Genomic DNA, 22235 nt, shown 5'->3' with positions numbered 1-22235 from the left:
AAATGCGGCACGCTACATCTGGCCCAGTTCCGGCTGCACGTTGGCACTGTCAGCTAGCTGAGGCTCAGCATAAATGCGGCATGCTGCATCTGGCCCAGTTCCGGCTGCACGTTGGCTGTCGGCTAGCTGAGGCTCGGCGTAAATGCGGCATGCAGCATCTGGCCCAGTTCCGGCTGCACGTTGGCACTGTCGGCTGGCTGAGGCTCAGCGTGAATGTGGCACCCTGTATCTGGCCCAGTTCCGGCTGCACGTTGGCACTGTCGGCTAGCTGAGGCTCGGCATGAATGCGGCACACTGCATCTGGCCCAGTTCTGGCTGCACGTTTGCACTGTCGGCTGGCTGCTGTCTTGGCGTGAATGGAGCAACCTGTATCTAGCCCAAGTCTGGCTGCACATTGGCACTGTCGGCTAGCTGAGGCTCGGCGTGAATGCGGCACGCTGCATCTGGCCCAGTTCCGGCTGCACGTTGGCACTGTAGGCTGGCTGCCGTCTCGGCGTGAATGCGGCACTCTGTATCTGGCCCAAGTCCGGCTGCACGTTGGCACTGTCGGTTAGCTGAGGCTCGGCATAAATGCGGCATGCTGCATCTGGCCCAGTTCCGGCTGCACATTGGCACTGTCGGCTGACTGAGGCTCGGCGTGAATGCGGCACCCTGTATATGGCCCAGTTCTGGCTGCACGTTGCCACTGTCGGCTAGCTGAGGCTCGGCATGAATGCAGCACACTGCATCTGGCCCAGTTCTGGCTGCACGTTTGCACTGTCGGCTGGCGAGGCGATTGCCATTGCAGTTAGCACACTACACTGATCAGAGCATTTTATTCAATACTGCGTATTAATCGTATGTGGCCCACATCTAAAAATAAAAGAAAATACTGGTAACTGGAAAATGATGTAATAAATGTTAAATAAATAGAATCACTATTTTAACTTGTTAAATGCCATACAGTTATAGGTAAGCTCTGTATTGTAATATTTTAGAATATTGATGTAATGACTGGGACACGAATGACAGAAATGATTATGATAAATAGGGTTAATAAGGAGACTAATAAGTGCAATGCTGAAGGGAGGACATTCTTATTTAAGTTTTTGAAGATGACTGGACTGGAACAACAGCTCTAAAATAAACGAACTCTGAATGAGAAAAAGGAAGGTGGCAGAAGCAAACCGCTGTAAAAACACAGAAGAAGAAGACGATGAAGATTCGCGCTCTTTTCAGTGACCGCGGCTCGCGAGCAGCTCTCACCAGCCTCAGTTAACAGCTTCATCCCGTAAGTATTTCAATTTAACCTTATATTTTTGGATACATATGTATTTTGGTATCTCCCAAATGTAGTTAACATCGTTAATGTTATGTATGTTATTCTATCAACTGCTATATGTTACATAAGTAATATTGAAACCTTTTTTTTTTTCAAATGACAAATTTTAGCTAACCTGTTTAACTCTAGCTAGCTCTTTTTCCTCTGACATAGAAAACATTTAAATGACATGACAATCGCTCATACATGAGTTATTTTAATTTGAGAATTGGAGAAAATCATCTACTTGTCAAATTGTACGACCTGCACACGTGATGCAATACCAACAAAACTATTTAAAGAAGTATTACCAGTCATAATCAGTCCCCTTTTAACAATCATAAATTCATCCCTTAGACTGGGTCACATACCCAAAGCATTTAAACTAGCAGTTATTAAACCCCTGATCAAGAAACCGAATCTTGATCCTAGTGTACTATCCAATTACAGACCCATCTCTAACCTTCCCTTCATATCTAAGATCTTAGAAAAAGTTGTGGCCCAACAACTTAGCTAATGCTTGCATAAGAATAAGATATATGAAAAATTTCAATCTGGTTTTAGGCCACACCATAGCACCGAAACGGCTTTAGTTAAGATAGCAAACGACCTTCTACTCGCCTCGGATCGAGGCTGCGTATCCATGCTAGTTCTGCTCGACCTCAGTGCAGCTTTTGATACAATTGATCATACTATTCTGCTAGAAAGATTAAAAAACATGGTTGGAATAACAGGACCAGCCCTATCATGATTTAAGTCTTACCTTACAGATCGCTACCAGTTTGTATGTAAATAATGTTTATTCTATTCGTACAAAAATGAGATTTGGAATTCTCCAAGGCTCCATTTTAGGACCTTTACTATTCATATTATACATGCTGCCACTGGGCAGAGTTATTAGCAGGCATAGCATTACCTTCCACAGTTATGCAGATGACACAGTTATACTTATCAGCCAAACCTACACTAAAGAAAATGGAGGACTGTGTTAAAGAAGTGAAGCATTGGATTCATAGGTACAAAACCTGGTATGAATAAGGTATAATAAGGACTTAATACATAATTTTGACTTCCCTGTTCTCCCGAGCTCATCAGCTAAAAATCTGGGTGTTATAATTGATTCAGATCTATCATTTGATCAGCATATAGGTAACATTACAAAAACAGCTTTCCTACATCTTCGGAACCTCGCTAAGTTAAGAAATTCCTTACCCCTCCCAGATGCGGAAAAATTAGTTCACGCTTTTATTACATCAAGATTAGATTATTGCAATGCACTTTTATCAGAATGCTCCAGCAGAAACTTGTTCAAACTAATTCAAAATGCTGCAGCCAGGGTCCTCACTAAAACTAGAAAATTTGATCATATCAGCCCAGTCTTATCAGCCCTTCACTGGCTTCCAGTTAAATTCCGTATCGGTTACAAAATTCTTTTACTCACATATAAATCCCTACATGGTCTCGCCCCTGAATACTTGCGAGACCTCATCACGCACTATGAACCACCAAGATTACTCAGATCTCAGGGCGCCAGCCTCTTACTAGTACCCAGAATTCATAAGACTTCAGCCGGGGGGAAAGCCTTCTCCTACAAAGCCCCTCAGCACTGGAACAATCTTCCAGCTAGTGTCCGGGATGCAGACACAGTCACTATGTTTAAGTCTAGGCTCAAAACACACTTGTTCAGTTTAGCCTTTGGCCACTAACCTCTGTCTAGTTTAAGGTTGTCATTTCAGGAACTCATGGACATGGGGAATCAGGGTAAACCTGGATGATGTGCTCACAGTTTCTCTTGTTTGGAGCTGAAGGATGTCCTTGCCTGAGCTCCTTCTGGTTTCCCTCCTCCCAGTCTGTTACAGTCAGATCCGTCACATGCTCTTTTTCTCTGCTGCACTCAACTAAACTAACCGCTTCCCTTTACTGTTTTCTGAGAAAATGGTGGCCCACTGACGGAAGATTGTTTGCTGGATTCTCCTGCGGCCCAGACCAGACCAGACCAGCTGCTCACCTCCATCTACTGCTGCCAGCCTCTGACCACTCACCATGATCAACTACACTGAACTAGAAATGGACTCAGATTAGCAACACTGACTGATTCTTCCAATCTGGTGAACTATTATTATGCCCCAAGATTGATGTCACTATTATGATTAATAGTAATGTTTTTCCTTACCACTGTCGCCTTCGGCTGCTCGCATTGGGCTTTGATTTAAATGTTCTGTTCTGAAACTATGTGAAGCTGCTTTGTGACAACGTCAGTTGTAAAAGGTGCTATATAAACAAATTTGATTTGAACAGCACTACCCTCAAGTGTGCTGTGCCTAACTTCTGTCAAAATATCACCTGGACCACTGCTACGCCCTGTTGAAGAACTGTTACAAGGCAAAATCTCATTCACTGTTTGGAAAGGCGAAACATGCCACCACCTTTATCCTTTGAAAATATAAACAAGAGCTGAAATGGGAATTTCCTGTTTGGACAGAAGTGGCATGGTGGATGGAATAATTAGTGGCAGTACACTCTGATAGGAGAGCTGATAAGGAGAAGATTCATCTGCAGATATTTTGTGTCAGTGTCAGTGAGACTTCCACACTTAAACGTATAATAGGTAAGACAACTACCACAATATATGTGTTAAAATGAGGAAGTGAATATCTAAAAATGAATTTAAGACATCTGGTTCCAGTCCCCAAGACTGTGAACATCATTGACTATATTTTCAGAGGAACAGAGTACATAATCTCACTTCCTAAAGATTTAATTTTATAGACAATTTGAAAAGTTGATCATTAAATATTTTTTTGATATTGGCAAAATGTTTTAAAAAATAATAAACCTTATTTAATGGCTTTTGTAGTCTAGCATTTAGCATTAAAATAAAAAACACTGAATAGGCAACTGCTAAATAAATGATAAACAATCATTAATACAAATGAATGCAAATATTTAAAATGGTATTATAATTTAGAAAATTTATTGTATGTTGCCAATATTTTTCTTAGGCCTCCCTTTCTTGTTTCCTCTTTATATTGTAGCCAGTTTTCTGAATGTGCTGCTTTACTGGATCTTTATCCCACTCCTCATCCTCTTTTTCAGCATTGTTATCATCATCATCATCATCATCACTGCTGTGCACTTGCTCTCTCTCATCCTTGAGCTCTCTTGCCATGAGTTTCCGGAACACCTCAAACTCGTCCTGAGTTGCCATGGCAATCCGGCTCAGGTAAGTTTCCTCAGAGACGGGCAGAAAGTGTTTGATCTCTGGGTTAAGGATCAGTGTCTGGCCCTTTTTGTCAGGTGTTTGGTACAGTCCTCTGCGCTCTAGGAAACCATGGCGACACTGCAGCTCCTCCATAGAGAGGCGAAAAAGTTTGGCCTTCACCATTTCGGCCTGTCGACATCCCATGCGGAAATAGGCATACTGTGGTGAGACAAAATATGAGGACATAGCAATAATTATAAATATGAACAATGCAGTGCAAAATACAAGTTGTCAATTCTGCAGATCAGATCAGATTCTGTGTTTTTTCTTTAGAGACAATCACACAGTAAATTCATTCATTGTCTGTAACCCTTATCCAGTTCAGGGTCATGGTGGGTCTGGAGCCTACCTGGAATTACTGGGCACAAGGCGGGAACACACCCTGGAGGGGGCGCCAGGGCGACCTATGGACACATTTTTGAGTCACCAATCCACCTACCAACGTGTGTTTTTGAACCCGAGCACCCGGAGGAAACCCACAAGGCAATGGAGAGAACACATCAACCCAGGAGCTGTGTGACATCGATACTAAATGTTGCACCACCATGCCGCCCTAATATATATGCTAAATGTAAGGGTCCTAAATCAGAATGGTGTGGTACACCACATTTTACTTTAAGTACTAGTGATTCCACATGTATATTTACAAACGGATAACGATTAGTCAGGTAGGATATAAGCCATGCACGTGAAACTCCTATTAATTTTTCTAGCCTATTAAAATTGTGTGATCTATAATCAAGTGTTTGTGTTGCTTGCATTGTGTTGTTCGCAAAAGTTTTGACCACACAGCCATGAGAACAGGCACAGACATTGCACAGGAGATTGTATTCCCATCTTTGTGGAGTGTGCCTTTCCTAATCATTTATAATTCAAAATGCCACTCTGGCAGAAAATTCCTTACAACTCTTCAAAATCATGATAAGTAGTAATTTAATTCAGCAGGTCAGGTTTTGATGCAAGCAATTAAAGCTAGAAAAAACAGGTTCTCCTTAACAACTGGCAGTCTGGCTCCCAGCATACACTTAAGTTCTATTGGCATCTGGAGAAGCTAGAATCATTGAGGTAAAAAAAATATGCACCCAGACAACAATGGTGATAAATCTGCAGTTGTGTCTCAGGATATATATGTATATTATTACAGGTGTAGAACAAGCAAAGACACAGTCTTGATCATGAGCAAGAAAATGAGGATTTGTTATCCACACTAATTTTTCCATAGATGTTATTTCAGCATTTTCAGGATTCTTAGATATAAATGCCAGGTTAGATTTATATAATTATAAATCTATATAAGTTTATAATTTGGCAGGTCACTGGGGCCAGTACCTGCCTGATTCTTGGGATCAAGCTAAATAATACTCTAGGAATGATTTTGTGGTTCTCAATCAGAGAAGCCAGTCTTTCAAGGGATATTTCCTCTTTAATTTTCTTATTGTTTGTTTTAAGGTACACGTTTGGTCATTGTACCATGGGGCAGACACATTAGTGCATGCCTTTATTACTTCAAGGCTTGACTATTGTAATGCACTACTGTCAGGAAACAGAATGCATCAGCAGAAACTCTAGTAAACTTCAGCTAGTTCAAAATGCTGCAGCCAGGGTCCTCACTAGAGAATTTGAACATATCAGGCCAGTTCTATCATCACTTCATTGGCTGTCTGTTAAATTCCATATCGATTACAAAATTCTGTTATTAATGTATAAAGCCCTACATGGGCTCGCTCCTGAATACCTTCAAGATACTATTTCCTATTATGAGCCTCTACGATTCCTCAGATCACAAAATACTGGACGTTTAATAGTTGCCAGAATTCAGAAGGCCTCAGCTGGGGGAAGAGCTTTTTCTTATAAAGCCCCCCCAACTCTGGAATGATCTTCCAGAAATTGTTTGGGACTCAGACACAGTTGCAATCTTCAAATCTAGGCTAAAAACTCATTAGTTTATCTTTTGGTAGTTAATGCTCCCCCATAGATAAAGGCAGCAGAACCAGGGGGTCCATGGACATAGGGTATTAAACTGAGATGCAGGTGTCGTCCGCCGCTTCAAGCGTTCACTCAGGAGCTGAGGGATGCCAGTGTTTCAGGATGCTCCTGTGTCTGTGTCTCCTTCTGGTTCTCTCCTTTTAGTTAAAGCTGTCATAGTCAGATCTGCTGGAGTCATTAGCCACACTCTGGAAATATTCACATTCTCTGCTTTACATTCGGCCAAACAGATCACAACTAACTCCAGCCCTCTACCTTTTTCAGAGTAAACGACCGTCCAACTGTCCGTCTCCACGCTTCAGACCAGCTGCCCACGCTCCAGCCACCACCACTTGGCCTCCTAACTATTGTTACCAGTAGACTGACCAGAGGAGGATTGGTCTCTGCATGTGAGTCTTGGTTCCTCCCAAGGTTTCTTCCTCAGCTCTGAGGGAGTTTCTCTGTACCACTGTCACCCCTGGCCTCGCTCTCCTGGGGGATTTTTACATTTTTTACATTTCATGTTAAAACTTTATCTTTACTGGAATTCTGTGAAGCTGATTTGTGATATCAGTTTTAAGAAGCACTATACAAATACATTTGAAAAATTTGAATGAATCTTAGGAAATAATCTTGAGTCTCTTACTCTTTCCAGTTCAGCTGTTTTCGATGAACAGTACAATAAAGTTGATAAATACAGATTTTAAATAAAATGTAACACTGTATTTGGTGTTATTGAGATTTTCATGCAGTATTGTGAGGATGTATATATGTTTTTAATGAGATGTAGCTCATAAAATGAGGTTATAATCTGAGAGTACTGTGGTTTGGGGATGAATATTTAGGCTAGCTATGCTGACACCCAGGGACAAAAATAAGTCAAGGGTATGATTACAATAACATGTAGATCCCATTACATTTTGAGCAAAGCCGACTCAGTCTAGGATTGATGAGTATGCCTTTTGTAGTAGATCACCTACAACCTCAAAATTAATAAGAGGAAAGTACTTGTGATGTTTTCAGATGGTCCCAAAAGTGCATTCCGTAGATGAGGGGCAGCAGAGCAAAAGGCCTGGTCACCCATGGCACTGGGCTTAGTTCTGGGGGGTAGAAGGCGATTTGAGGTTGTAGAGTGGAGAGACTGATGAGGTTAGTGGGGTGAGCAGTTCTTTCAAGTAAGAAGGGGCATTACCATGAGTAAGAAGGGAAATCTTGTATTTGATTTGGGCACAGCAAGGAAGCCAGTGAAGAGTATGAAGAATGGGAGTATTGCATTCATCAGGACCCTAGCAGTGCTGTTCTGAATGTACTGTAATCTTTGCAGTCTCTTGCTAGGAATCCCAATGTTGGAGAGTTCCTAATCCAGCGATTGCTCAGTGTTGTAACACATCTACATAGAATTTTCTGCATTAAAAATGTAGATCCTTTTTTCTACAAAGCTTAACAATGTAAAACAAATACTTGTTAGAAAGTTTAACAGTTTAAAATTCTCTTACCTGAAACATGTATTCCAGACATTGGTGATCTTCCACCACAATGTGGGGCGAGTCTCGTATGATGTCAGTTACTTGCTGAACAGTAAACTGACACTTTTCTTTGAGGAGCCGAGATACACCCCGTATTCTTTTCACAGGTATAGACAGGATCTGAGGGTAGTTTTTTATCACTTTCTGTAAACTGCCTGTTGACAACAAGAATTTATTAGCTGATTAAAAAACAGAAGAATGCATTAGGGTGAAGTGAAAAACTTCCAATATCTTTTATATATTGCCATTGTCTTTTGCTGTAAGAAAAAAAAATCATCACCACCACTACTACCATAAATGTATCTTACAACTGGAAGTACAAAGAACAAGCTGCAAGATTTTATCCATTTTTATTCCATGTATTAATATTGTAATTAGTAAATTGTGTACAATCACACAGAATGGTGGGCTGACTGAAAAGCACTTCAATAGTGTTTTTATACCTCAGGTTGTGTTTTTTCATTGCGTTTGCGTCCGCCTGTCAGTCCGCCCGTTTGTGATGCAGTTCTTTAGTATGATAGTACCAAATCATGCATCTATCCCATTTGATTATTCACAGCTAATTTAAGTAGTAATAGTTATTAAGAGTAATAAGCAAGCTCCAAGGTCTCAGTTTGCTGTGGAAACCAGGCCCCAACTCCTGAGCATTTCTGGGGCAGGGAATGCTATAAGCCATGTGCAAGATGATGGATGTGTGGCAATCAGTGGACCATTCTGTGTCCCACAAGAGAAAAAGTGGGGCAATCTTTGTGTCCTATATTAGTATGTTTCAGGAAAACAAGTCAAGGGCATCACAGTGGTGCAGCAGCTAGTGTTACAGCTCCAGGGTCCTGGGGTTGTGGGTTCGAGCCCTGCTCCGGGTGACTGTGTGTGAGGAGTTTAGTGTGGTCTCCCCGTGTCTGTGTGGGTTTCCTCCGGGTGACTGTCTGTGAGGAGTGTGGTGTGTTCTCCCTGTGTCTGCGTGGGTTTCCTCCAGGTGACTGTCTGTGAGGAGTGTGGTGTGTTCTCTCTGTGTCTGTGTGGGTTTCCTCCGGGTGACTGTCTGTGAGGAGTGTGGTGTGTTCTCCCCGTGTCTGCGTGGGTTTCCTCCGGGTGACTGTCTGTGAGGAGTGTGGTGTGTTCTCTCTGTGTCTGTGTGGGTTTCCTCCGGGTGACTGTCTGTGAGGAGTGTGGTGTGTTCTCCCTGTGTCTGCGTGGGTTTCCTCCAGGTGACTGTCTGTGAGGAGTGTGGTGTGTTCTCTCTGTGTCTGTGTGGGTTTCCTCCGGGTGACTGTCTGTGAGGAGTGTGGTGTGTTCTCCCCGTGTCTGCGTGGGTTTCCTCCGGGTGACTGTCTGTGAGGAGTGTGGTGTGTTCTCCCCGTGTCTGCGTGGGTTTCCTCCGGGTGACTGTCTGTGAGGAGTGTGGTGTGTTCTCCCCGTGTCTGTGTGGGTTTCCTCCGGGTGACTGTCTGTGAGGAGTGTGGTGTGTTCTCCCCGTGTCTGTGTGGGTTTCCTCCGGGTGACTGTCTGTGAGGAGTGTGGTGTGTTCTCCCCGTGTCTGTGAGGGTTTCCTCCGGGTGACTGTCTGTGAGGAGTGTGGTGTGTTCTCCCCGTGTCTGTGAGGGTTTCCTCCGGGTGACTGTCTGTGAGGAGTGTGGTGTGTTGTCCCCGTGTCTGTGAGGGTTTCCTCCGGGTGACTGTCTGTGAGGAGTGTGGTGTGTTGTCCCCGTGTCTGTGTGGGTTTCCTCCGGGTGACTGTCTTTGAGGAGTGTGGTGTGTTCTCCCTGTGTCTGCGTGGGTTTCCTCAGGGTGCTCCTGTTTCCTCCCACGCTCCAAAAACACACGTTGGTAGGTGGATTGGCCACTCAAAAGTGTCCGTAGATGTGAGTGTGTGAATGAATGTGCGAGTGTGTGTTGCCCTGTGAAAGACACCTCGAGGGTGTGTTCCCATCTTGTATCCAGTAATTCCGGATAGGCTCCGGACCCACTGCGACCCTGAACTGGATAAGCGGTTTCAGACAATGAATAAATAACAAATCAAGTTTTTTTTTTTTTTTAATTGTGAAACTATTAGATTCAGTCAGCTCACCTTCAAGAAGGCCTAGTTTCCTCAGATTTATAATACGCTGCTGTAACTGGGCTGCTTTAACAACATACAACTCTGGGTTCTTCTCCAAGATTTTAATCACACTGCTGGGTTTTAGGCCCAGTGCAATCAGATCTGTCACAATTGGTGGATAATTTTGGCATCTATTTTTTCCCACACTGTCATACACAACCTGTGCTTCAGTCTCTGAGAAGCCCATTTCTGTCAAAGGCTGTGTTGTTGGGTCTTTTGCAGAGGATTTTACAGTTTGAGGAGGTGATGCAACTGTACAGAGTGTGCTGACCAAAGTCTTCGTGTCTGCTTGTTTGTGCCAAGTCCATTGTAGAACCTGTAAGAAAATAATAATAAAAAAAACTCAAATAATTTGTGAATACACTGTAGAGGTGTTACTGTGGCCAGAATTCTCTGTTACATCATCCAGAGTTGTCAAGGGCTCAATTCAGTGAAACACAGCCACAGGGAGGTGCCTAACTGATGAAGAGCTAGTGATGCAGAGGGTGGTTTGGGCACTCATTGGCTGGGCTCCAATAGTAACCTTAGATGTCAGGGGTAGATGTTTGCTGAGCAGATCATAAACAGCAACAAAATAAATATTAATAATATAATTACAACAATATTTACAATAATGTAAATGTAAAAACACCAAGACCCAATAGATGTGTGACAAAAATATTACCTGCAGCACCACTGTGGCACCCTCAAAAATAGTCTAATTGTCCTTATTATATGTATTATTGTCAGATTTTCAGAGCATTTAAAAACATCACAGAGTAACTCAGAAATACAGAGCTGTGCACAAACCAAACTGCGTGCAAAACCAGTGATTCTACTGCCTTGATCCACATAGGCTGCTTTAAGTCACATGGTTCCAACAAAGCATGAAACCAGATGGAGGGCAGGAAAAGAAAAACAGAATGGAGATGGGTCTGGCTGCAAACATGCACTCCCTGGCAGCGTCTGAAATCCCTTACTGCCATACTGAATAGTACACAAGAACAAACCCTAGAGTGTCCAAATACATAATATTTGTTGAGCAGTACACAAAAAGTCCCCGGATGTGCCTGTCCTATCCCATGATTCCACTGGAGCTGCAGCGCTTAGAAAGAAAAATGGCAGAAAGGGGGGAGCTGGCTTTTTACAAGTGTATGATAGAACAATAAAAAATATATATATTATGATTTTGGACAACATTAAGTAACGTTATGTGTAACTCTATGGAAAACAACAAACCCATTTTGCTTGTTGTTTAAGGTGGTATTAATGTAACTTGCAAATTTTTAAAACTGTTATAAGTGAAGGCTAGTGATAGAATAAAAAAATTCCTTATAGTGTGTCTCCAAGCTACTGCACGATGGTGTCCCCTGGGGAAAAGAGCCCCAATAAGTTTAGCAAAAAATACATAATTAAAACAATAGAGTTGGCGAACAGGGCTTTTAGCGACTAGTGGGACTCGCTGATGGCGGATGTAGTTCATCTGAGATTGAGTACAGAAAAAATTCAAACACACAATATATATATAAAAAAAAAAAACAGTGCAGGGAAAGTACAAAAAAGCCCAAGGGCTTGTACTAGGCCTGTTCACTCATTAGTCTAGCTTAAATTATACACATTAAAGAAAAGAAGTAGTAGAAGAAGAGAAAATGTACAGAAAATAAGAATAGAATACCGGGGGGAAAAGTCATACCAAACAGATTGTTGGTGTATTGTGGGTTAAAAAAATAGATGGGTTAGGGTTAGAGTTACAAGAAATGGACGGGTTTTTGCACATTCTCAAGTTGAGTGGCAAACTGTTCCATATACAAGGTCCTCTGTGTGAAACTCAATTGGCTCAATGTGTTTCTGTAGAAGGCAGGATGCAGATGGAGGCTCGGAGAAGTATTGATGGATTTCAGAGTTATATTGAAATGCGTTTTGGAAACACCAAATATTCATAAGCTGTTATATTAAAAGTGATACCAATAGCATTAGGCATATTTTCAAATATTTAATAAAAGTTGAGCCTAGTTTCGCAGTGATATTAACCTGGAGGGCGAGTGTCCCGTTCTGCTCTTAACGCTGCGACACTTTGAATACTTGAACCCTCGCGCCCCTTTTGCTCGCCCTTCGAAACGTCATCAAAGAGCACACTTCCAGGTAGGGCTTAGGGGTAGGGCTAGAATTGGGACAGGATTGTGATTCACTGGACTATCTAACAACAACTCGTTCCGCTTGGGCGTCTACATTACTTTTGGGTAGAACATTTGTGAGGCGCTAATATGTTTATCTTCAAAGAGATGTCGATTCGAGTGACTTAATAACGCTGTCATACGCGGTGGCCGATTTCCTGTTATTTCTTCTCTATAGATCGTTAATACTTTTACCGTATCCAGACTTGTATTGCAGTGGTATTTAAAGGGGGTATTGCATGTATAAATACACTCAGAAATGCTGTGTACATTTTGCCACTCACCTTCAGAGTTGCTCTGGTTACTCCACAGCCGTGAGCGTTCATGTTTGTCCGACGTCTAAATGGTGCCCTCAGTACATTTAAAATAATGGTTCCGCTCACAAAACAGACTCACAAAAAGACTCTTATCTTGGAACTAGACGGTGGTGGACAGTAACGTAATTAAATATAATTCGTTACTGTAATTAAGTAGTTTTCTACAAGTGGCGGATGCTGGTCTTTCAAGGAGGGGAAGCTCAATTTCGGCCTACATCATAAAATGTGTCGGTTTATTTATACGTAAATTCTACCCTCCGTTCCTTTTCAAGAAAATGATCTGTGACCCTGTCGTACCAACAAGGCGTCTTTTCCAGGGACTTGACTAGTGTCCTCTCAGTGGCCAGCAGAGCTAGGCTGCTTAAACGGCCTTGGCTAGTGATGTGTCGGTCGCAAACGAACCGGTTCAAAGAGCCGGCTCTTGTAAGTGAACGATGAGAGCCGGTTCCCGTCTAAGACCGAGCCATTTTTTTCTAAGGCTTGTCATTCAACCAATCAGAGAACAACAAGCAAGCTCCACCCCTCCAACCCTCCGAGCTGAGACACTTGGTTTTCCTGAATGCCAATCTGCCTTCCAAGAAATAGCTGAAGAAAATGTTAAATCAGTTAAATGTTTGTTGACAGTTGTGGTTGTTTTAATCACTACCGTTGAATGCTGCTGTTGTGCACTTTGCAGATTATTTGTTTATTTCCCAGAAATGGATGATTATTTAATTTAATAAGCTATTTTGTAATATCTACCTTTTTGGTTCCATTGGCTGTGTTTCAGAGTTTACAAGTGATTTTTTTATTAAGGTGTTTAAATAAAAATACAGTTATTTATACAATTGAATGTGTGAGTGCAATCAGTGAGTTATTACAAGACAGCCATAAAAACAATTGGCCATTTCAACACTAATATTTTTAATATTGAACAATAATATTTTGTCCATATAGTCATGTAAAATGTAGGTAATATTGTTCTGTACCAGTGGAAATAAGTGGTAAAACAAAGAGCCATTTAGGAGCCGAAAGAGCCAAAAGAGCCGGCACCCCAAAAAGAGCCGAAATTCCCATCACTAGCCTTGGCCCATGTGAAGTGTGACCGCCTGTGCTCCCACGGATCTTTACACCAAAGGATCGCTGATTCGCTCATTTCGCTGTCAATCAAAAAGGGATTCAGCCTCAGACAGATCATCCAATCATCATGCAGAAGCTGAGCGTCCCCTGAGCACTGCCCCATAGGCCCACAGAGACGCTGAGCGTCCGATGGGCGGGACAAAGCCCAGCATTTATCCAATGACTCGTCTCGTTTCGCTGCACTTCTCTGCTAAAGCACTGTGAAGCTGCGGGAATGATTGAGAGGAAAACCGCGTCTTTACCAGTGATAAGAAGCTGATTCTGAACAAAAGTTGAGCGCGTTGTAGTGCATATTTATTCAATGACATGTACACACAACAGTATGTATTTGATCACTTATATGTTTTACATTTCTGGGGAAGCTGAGCTTCCCTTGCAGTCTTAGAGCAATCGCTGCTGTTTTCTACTTAAGTAGATCTGTAATTTACTTAAGTATTTCCATTTTGGGCAACTTTCTATTTGTACTAAACCACATTTCATAGTCAAATATCACACTTTTTACTCCACTACATTATGAAAATCTGATGTTCCTTTTGGTTTATGAGTGAATAAAATCGTAATGTGTCTCAACAAAGCTCTCTGTGGGACATGCACTGGCACCGTTGCTAGGACGAACACAGTCCCCGCACTAAAACAATTGAAAAAGTTTCTCAGCATAAAAACAACAATACCAAAGGCAGAATGCTGAGACTATAAGTAATCACTTTCAGTTCGTAGAACCGTTATGAATTAAGAAAATGAATTGTACTGTTTAGTACTTGGCTGTATTTGATTATCACTAATTAATATTCAAGGGAGGCACAGTGGAGCAGCAGGGAGTGTCGAGGTCACACAGCTCCAAGGACCTGGAGGTTGTGGGTTCGTGTTATGCTCCGGGTAACTGTCTGTGGGTAGTTCTCCCGGAGTCCAAAAAACACACACTGGTAGGTGGACTGGCGATTCAAAAGTGTCCTTAGGTGTGAGTGAAAATGGGAGAGTATGTCGCCTGATGTATGTTGAAAGGACCTGCGCCCCCTCCAGGGTGTGTTCCCTCCTTGCACCCAGTGATTCTGGGTAGACTCCGGACCACCGCATCCCTGAATCTGATAAGGGTTACAGACAATGAATGAATGACTATTGTTCATTCATATACACAGTTTTTGGATCTGTAGAAGTCATAATCACTCACCGAGGGTGAGAGTCAGTTGGTGATTTATTAAACCTAATACATGACGCAAGGTCAAAACCAGAAGAATATTCCAGAGTGAATGAATAATTAATTGTGTTAATATAATAAATTATCTTGGTAAAACAGTGTTTGCTACATCATGATATTGAAATTAAAATGGCCTTACCTTTATATTACAAATGAAATTATGTAATTTTCACAATAAAAGAGTGGATTTTTTAAGTCTCTGAAACGTCTTACAATTTATCTTACAACTGTGTGGAGACCTCTCTCGTCCATCTTATGCTAGAAATCAAACATGCCTCATTTGCCTTGCTAAGTGTTAAAAAGATCACATTTAATATGTAAAAAATGATTGTTGCTTATGCACAAACTGTAAGTGGACCTCAGGTGGAATTGTTAAATACAAGAAAAAACATACAGAAATAAGTTTTATAACTTTTGCACAGGCCACAGTTAATTCATTTGTCCCTAATACGTCAAATCAATAAGCTGAACTGCAACTGTGCACAATCATCTCTGTGGGTTATGTATTTATGTTTCTTACATCTGCTCCATCTGCTAACTTTAATTCACAGTGAGCTGGTGTTCAAAGGAGGCAAGGGGAGTGTGAGACACTCAATGCCACAGCTTTGTTTTTCTGAATCATGTAAAGTGTGTCATCCCAAATGTAGTGAAAGAAAACCCCTCCCCACTGCTGAGAAACTAAACTAGACACCCACTTTTACCTACAGTACTAGTTGTAAATGATGTGGAACTGAAATTAATCATACGCAGCTGCAGCTGTATTTCTGGCTGTGTCACTGTTTTGACATCATATCATTTTTTTCTTTTTATGTCAGCAAGGTCAGAATATTTTTGATGGCACCCCTAATGAAGTCACATGGCACAAAGGATGTTTTAGACTGAAAAACTATTACTGGACCTGTGAATGTGAAGTGAATTAACTGATGTATTTCAACAACATAATTAAATATTATAATATAACTTACTTGTGTTTTCTTACTTTAGCTACTTAAGAAAACCACTGGAAATGTGAAATCCAGTAGAATCATCTGCAGGCATTTCATATCAGGTATTACCTTCACATTTTTAGCAGGAATCTTGTGCGGCTTTTGTGTGTATGTGTATTTTTTAAGACTGTATGGTGTAAAATAACATACCAACTTAAAATGTCTATTAAAAACGTTACTTATAGTAATACTAAAATAATTTAAAAGTAAATCTGTCTAACAATTGTCACAAGTATGACCACAGTTTATTTTGTCAAATTGTATCTCCATCTTCTGGACCCTGTCTGTAAGCACGGGGCCTGATTGTGTTGAAGTCTATGGAGCAAGGAAAGACTGATATTTTGCGTTAGCTGGGGCAGAAACTGCTGTTAATACAAAACCATTAACATATAACTTTCTGTGTAGAGCTTTCTGAGCGGTCACAAGCCAAAGAAACATACTCTCGGGGAGAAATCACAGTAGTATGTGCTTAAGTTCACTGAAGTTGCTGGCAGCTGCACGGTTTTAAAGCGCTTCCTGCTGTCTGTTCAAAGGGGCTCCGTTGTCTGTGACAGGTACGTTCCATATATTTATTTCAGCGCTTTCATTTTGCATTTAAACCCGTGCCACTGCTCCGTATTTCAAGTAGACCGTGCCTAGAAGAAGAGATGAAATCTCTGTTATTTTGCAGATTGATCTTTTTTGGTTCGTTTGAGGACCAGCACGTTGGTCTACCGGCATGCTAAGCTAAACATCTCAGGCTACTACCGACGTTTTCCTGAATCGCGTGGCCGAAATTAGCGCATTGTTTTCGGCGAAGGGGCTAGCTGAAGTCTCGTTGGTCATTAGAAGCTGAATGATGTTACCATCTAGTTTTTAAGCCGGGTTTGAGGACTTCATTAGCGCACGAGTATGTATTAAACATGTACAGTGAGTTTTAACGTGTAGGTACATTATTGGTGTTCACATAATTGTAATGTTCACACTATAACAGTAGTGGTTAGTTAATCTTCAGCCTCAGAAGCTAACTGCTTAGCAAGCCATCCCATTACATTCCTATTAACCATAGCCAACTTGGTAGTTTAATTGAATTTACCCATACAGCTTAATTGGTGTAATAGTAACTGTGTAAGTAAGTGCTGCACAGTTAAAGTGGAACAAATTATTCCATTAAGAAGCAAACTTGAGTACAAAATTATAACGTTAATGAACAGAACTGTTGGCAACTTCTACAAGTTGCAACCTTCCATTTTTTTGCTTTGTTGGTTAATTCAATTCAACGTTTAGTTTGTAAAGAAATGTACGGCTCATTGTTACAGTTTTTATTATTTGCACTGGTCTAAATTATTTTAGAAGAGTAGACATGTCTGGAGTTAAAAGGAAAATCCATGATAAAGACCCTGACTATGAAGACATCACACAACTTCAACAGAGCAAGAGAAGCAAAATTGTTGAACAGAGTGGTAGGTTCCTTAATTTTGTCTTAAATTATAATATACTGAATTATTTGCCTCTCTCTGCTTAGTTTTGTGGACTAACGATAAAATATGAGCATGCTGTATGATTATAGCTAATGATAGTATCTCACACTGTGATCTGATTTTGTGTTTTAGCTCGCAATGCCACTATACAAAAGATTGAAGCCATCATTAGAGACCAGTTTACGCTGGAGATGAGGAGCAAAGAACATGAGATTGAAGTTATTGGGCAGGTAATCCTGGATGTATCACAGTAATATGACTGAATTTTTATTACAGTCTTGAAATGACATGTATGTGAATGGCTAATAAAGAACTGCTGGGCCGCTGGTAACATACAACAAAGCCTGGCTAATGTCAGCATCTATGGTGGTACTTCAAAAACTGTGTGACACATTATTATTTAGATTTGATTACAAGACCAAAAATATAATAATAAGAAAATGTGTATGTCTGTGAGTGTGTTAAAACACACTTAATGATATATGCAGAAAATCTGATGTGATCTGTAATTTGACTGATGCATGCACTTGGTACAGTACTCTTATATCCATCCATATAAACAAAAAAAAAACACAAAGATCCATCCATCCATCCATTATCTGTAACCGCTTATCCAATTTAGGGTCGCGGGGGGTCCAGAGCCTACCTGGAATCATTGGGCACAAGGCGTGAATACACCCTGGAGGTGACGCCAGTCCTTCAAGGGGCAACACAGACACACACATTCACTCACACACTCACACCTATGGACACTTTCGAGTCGCCAATCCACCTGCAACGTGTGGTTTTTTTTGGACTGTGGGAGGAAACCGGAGCACCCGGAGGAAACCTACGCGGACACGGGGAGAACACACCAACTCCTCACAGACAGTCACCCGGAGCGGGAATCGAATCCACAACCTCCAGGCCCCTGGAGCTGTGTGACTGCGACACTACCTGCTGCGCCACCGTGCCGCCCTAAAAACACAAAGATTTGTAACTTATATTAATAGAGAATTCTGTTTAGATTTTAGATTCTGTTTATTTTTGTTGCAGTATGTGCAGTATATATTACTTTATTCTGAAAACAATGCTAGAATTTTAAAGCCACTGTCCTGGCCATCTAAAGATAGATAGATAAACACTCTTACTTTAAATACATGTTATCCATCCCCCAGCTATTACACTGATTTATTTATTAGATGATAACCACAAGTAATACTGCTGCGATACATGGAGCATGACTGGGTAAATTTAGAGTCCCTCAAATGAATGCAATAGAATTTTGAAATTTCATTCATTAGGAAATATATGCATAGCAGCTATATCAATGGTTTAACTTGATATTGTACTTGATTGTAAAGCATTCTTTGGTTTCTAGAAAGTTGCTATATAACTGTGAGTGTAACTATAAAGTACTAGATTAAACCACTCTGACAGCCCACAACAGAAATGTCCAACTACCAAGCTCACCAGAGGTGTCTGTACAGCCCCAAATCCTCGTAATGTTATTTTAATTAACAAAAAACAAAAATTTAATTGAGCTGGGTGTAACCAACGATAAAAATTTTTTTACAGGAGCTAATTAAGCTTATTTCTGTTGAAATGTCCACAAAAAATATGAAATCTTGTTGTATCCTATATTTAAATTTGATGTGGAAAAAAAATTCTGAAATTGTACATTTGGAGCAATGTGAAAGTGGTGTAATATATTTCCTGTCCCTTAATTGTGATTGCTGTAATGAATCTGATAATTTTTTTCTCTCTAGCGTCTGAATGAGGCAAGGAGGATGATGGACAAGTTGAGGGCCTGTATTGTGGCCAGTTACTATGCCCAAGCTGGCCTTCCTAAGGTTTTTGAGGTAATATTGATCTCCCAGTACTGCTTAGTCCCCTAATGAAAACCCAGACAATGAATCCTTACATTCCCTCTGAAATTCTATGTGAACACAAGTGCTTTTTTATTTTTTTGTCCATTCATTATTTTCAAACCTTCAAATTATAGGCAAATTAAGCAGCAAAATACTAACTTGTATTTTAAAAGCATTTAATCCAGTGATTTACACAGGAACGAAACTCCAGAAGCAGATTTTGGTACAGCACCTTACTAAAACATTCATACTGTGTTTTACTGTGTATATACATGCTATTTTCCCGGTCCTGGAGGTCCCTTTATCCTCTATACATCTTTGCTCTCCCTGTTATAGTAGGAAACATACAGCTTAGCTTGTAGCCCAGTAAAAATAACACTTTCTGAGATTAAATGGGTTTTACCAAAGGCACATACCAGGACCACTGTTGTATTTTAAAAGTCTGATTTTTATAAAATTCCTGTGTGTAATCTGGGAAAATGCATTTATATTCACTACCAATTCGGAGCACTGAAGGGGCAAAAATGGACCAAGTCTGCTTCCAAGTAAACACTGTTCCAGGTAACTGATGGAGGGGAAAATGTTTTCTGATTTTTGTAATACAGAGGTACAAATGATTTAGTTCCTTTTTCTAACTATATTTCTGTACGGGATTGTGCAAATCTGCTGCTTTTAACCGATGACCCATGGCAGATTTTTATATATTTGCTGCATCTAATAACGGTAGACGTGCAATTATTAAATCAAAAAGCAGTACATTTAATTATACACAATGCACACATCTGTGAAATGTATTTTGATTGGAGGGGCCTGGCATCAATACAACAATTGAATTGATATAATTAAGATTTTATTAGATTTTAATCACTAATGGAAACGTAGTAAACTATGTTTTTTCCCAGTCAGATTACTGAGGTGTGAGTGATCATAAAAACTTTTACATAAACAGCTTGGTTCAGTTAAGTTGATGCACTGTAAAATGAGCCAAACTAAATGAAAAAATACCTGGAAATATGATTTATATATAAAAAAATTGTGTATCTATGAATAAGTAGTTTTTGAAGGTAACTGCCAAAATACTTCTTACATGTACTTATATGCTAGTAAGCATCACCCATTTCATAATTTGCATAAATCAAAGAGGAAATTGTAATGGGTTTTAGCCTTTCTCCAAGAATGTGTATTCATTTCTTTTGTTGTTGTTTTAGTTAAATGTATTGGGTTTAGTTATTTATTAAATGTATTTATATCATTATTTATGTTTCACCATCCTCAAACCAAATTATATCTACTTAAGCATTGTCTGGAATCTCGTCCCAGTCCTAAAACATCTGAACATTTCTAGTTTGATACACAGATATGAAGATACACTTCACTGATATTTTAAACGTGTGCACATTGTGGGTACCATAAGAAGTGTAAATGTGTCTTAAATTTGAAGCCTTCATCCTGGTATTTTCTTGTCTTCACAGCCCTCTAAAGGTGACCTGTCTGTACTGAATCACCCTGCTATCAAACGCTTCATTGAGTTGCCCTCACGTTCCTCATCACCTCTGAACCAGGGTTTGGAGGTGCCCTCTGTGGGGCAGTTAGAGTCGGAGTCTCTGAGCCAGCATGAAGAAACAGCAGATCTGTATGAGAGTGACAGTCGGTCCTGGAGAGCAGAGGCGTGCAGCCAGCAGGAGCACAGACCTGGCCGTAACATAGGGAAGGTGGGATATCAAGGGACTGTATTGTTACAGTTTTGGATAGAGATGGATTACATTCAGAAGATGATCTAAGGTGCATTTTTAAAAGGACTAACCAGAGAAACATTTGGCAAAAAAAAATACATGCACAAGGTTAAAATCTTTTCAGGATGCAATTCACATACTAGTGAAATGACCTGGTCTGAGATCAGTTTTTATAATTTTCATAAAAAGGAGTGACCCTGAGCCATAAATCATATAATGCCACCATGCTCAATAACAAACATTGGCTAGAGTAATATACAGCTCAAATAATGCACAATTATTAGGCAAGTGAGTATTTTGACCATATCATCATTTTTTTTTTTTTTTCCAACTCCAACTTGAAAGCTGTTTGGCTTTAAGCATATCCGGTGATGTGTATTTGTGTAATGACAGAGGGTGTGGCATAAGAAGATTAACATCCTATGTCAAGATATGCATAATTATTAGGCAGCATCTTTTCCTCAAGGAAAATGGACCAAAAAGCAGATTTAACAGACTCTGAAAAGTCAAAAATGGTAAAATGTCTTTAAGAGGGAAACAACGCACTTGAAATTGCTAAGATATTGGAGCGTGATCACAGAAACATCAAACGTTTTGTTGAAAATAGCCAAATTGTTATCTGACAAAGGTTTGAGAAGAATCAAACGTGAAGTCACCAGGAACCTGTTATTCTCCAGTGCTGTCATATTTCAGAACTGCAACCTACCTAGAGTGTCCAGAAGGTATCAGAGACATGGCCAAGGTAAGGAAGGCTGAAACATCAAGACTTGGCCAAGAAATACCTGAAGATTTTTCAAAGCTTGTTTGGACTGATCGGATGAGAGTGACTCTTGACGGACCAGATAGATGGCCCCGTGGCTGGATCAATAACAGGCACAGAGCTCCACTTCGACTCAGACGCCAGGTGGAGGTGGAGTACTGCTATGGACAGATTTTATTAAAGATGAGCTTGTTGGACTTTTTCTTGTTGAAGATTGATTTAGAAAACACTTTCTTCCAGCAGTGATACAGGAAAAGGTCTGCATCTTTCAAAAAAAGACCATGATTTATGTACAGGACAATGCTCCAAGGCATGCGTCAAAGTACTCCACTGCGTGGCTATCCAGTAAAGGCCTTAAAGATGAAAGAATAATGACATGGCCCCCAGTCTCACCTGACCGAATCCCTGTTCAGAACCTATAGGCTGTTCTTAAACGGAGATTTATGGTGAAGAAAATACAGTACACCTCTCTGAACAGTGTCTGGGAGGCTGTCGTTGCTGCTGCACAAAA

The 22235-nt window shown here is 40.6% G+C and overlaps 2 protein-coding genes across 4 annotated transcripts in view; one reads left to right on the top strand and one right to left on the bottom strand.

Annotated features, from left to right (window-relative positions):
• Positions 1-4129: 4129 nt before the first annotated feature.
• On the bottom strand, positions 4130-13137 carry LOC136675899 (transcription termination factor 4, mitochondrial-like). Its single transcript, XM_066652699.1, has 4 exons — positions 12589-13137; positions 10122-10467; positions 8024-8208; positions 4130-4721 (listed from the first exon to the last, which is right to left on the bottom strand). Exons 1-4 carry the CDS (start codon positions 12628-12630, stop codon positions 4299-4301), a joined length of 996 nt encoding a protein of 331 aa, XP_066508796.1. The 5' UTR covers positions 12631-13137; the 3' UTR covers positions 4130-4298.
• A 3086-nt stretch (positions 13138-16223) lies between these two features.
• LOC136675415 (YEATS domain-containing protein 2-like) overlaps positions 16224-22235 on the top strand; it is a 37174-nt gene continuing 31162 nt past the window's right edge. For 2 of the 3 annotated variants that reach the window (XM_066651950.1, XM_066651947.1), the window contains exons 1-5: positions 16224-16475; positions 17254-17363; positions 17514-17611; positions 19130-19222; positions 20704-20943. In XM_066651950.1, coding sequence (XP_066508047.1) covers positions 17264-17363; positions 17514-17611; positions 19130-19222; positions 20704-20943 — 531 coding nt within the window. In that variant the 5' untranslated portion in view covers positions 16224-16475; positions 17254-17263. Of the gene's footprint in view, positions 16476-16591; positions 16811-17253; positions 17364-17513; positions 17612-19129; positions 19223-20703; positions 20944-22235 lie in introns of all 3 variants that reach the window. The other variant, XM_066651949.1, reaches the window with a different exon arrangement.

This window comes from Hoplias malabaricus, chromosome X1 (assembly GCF_029633855.1).
Source record: "Hoplias malabaricus isolate fHopMal1 chromosome X1, fHopMal1.hap1, whole genome shotgun sequence".
In the NCBI taxonomy this organism is placed as follows: domain Eukaryota; kingdom Metazoa; phylum Chordata; class Actinopteri; order Characiformes; family Erythrinidae; genus Hoplias; species Hoplias malabaricus.
Note: the sequence above shows the minus strand (reverse complement) of the source record. Positions and strands in the feature narration are given on the sequence as shown.

Excerpts from the sequence above, each read along its gene's own strand:
- LOC136675899 (XM_066652699.1), bottom strand. The coding sequence starts at position 12,630 with ATGAACGCTCACGGCTGTGGAGTAACCAGAGCAACTCTGAAG. Across the intron at positions 8,209-10,121 it reads GAAACTAGGCCTTCTTGAAG|GCAGTTTACAGAAAGTGATA; the intron begins GTGAGCTGACTG and ends TGTTGTCAACAG. Across the intron at positions 4,722-8,023 it reads GTCTGGAATACATGTTTCAG|TATGCCTATTTCCGCATGGG; the intron begins GTAAGAGAATTT and ends GTCTCACCACAG.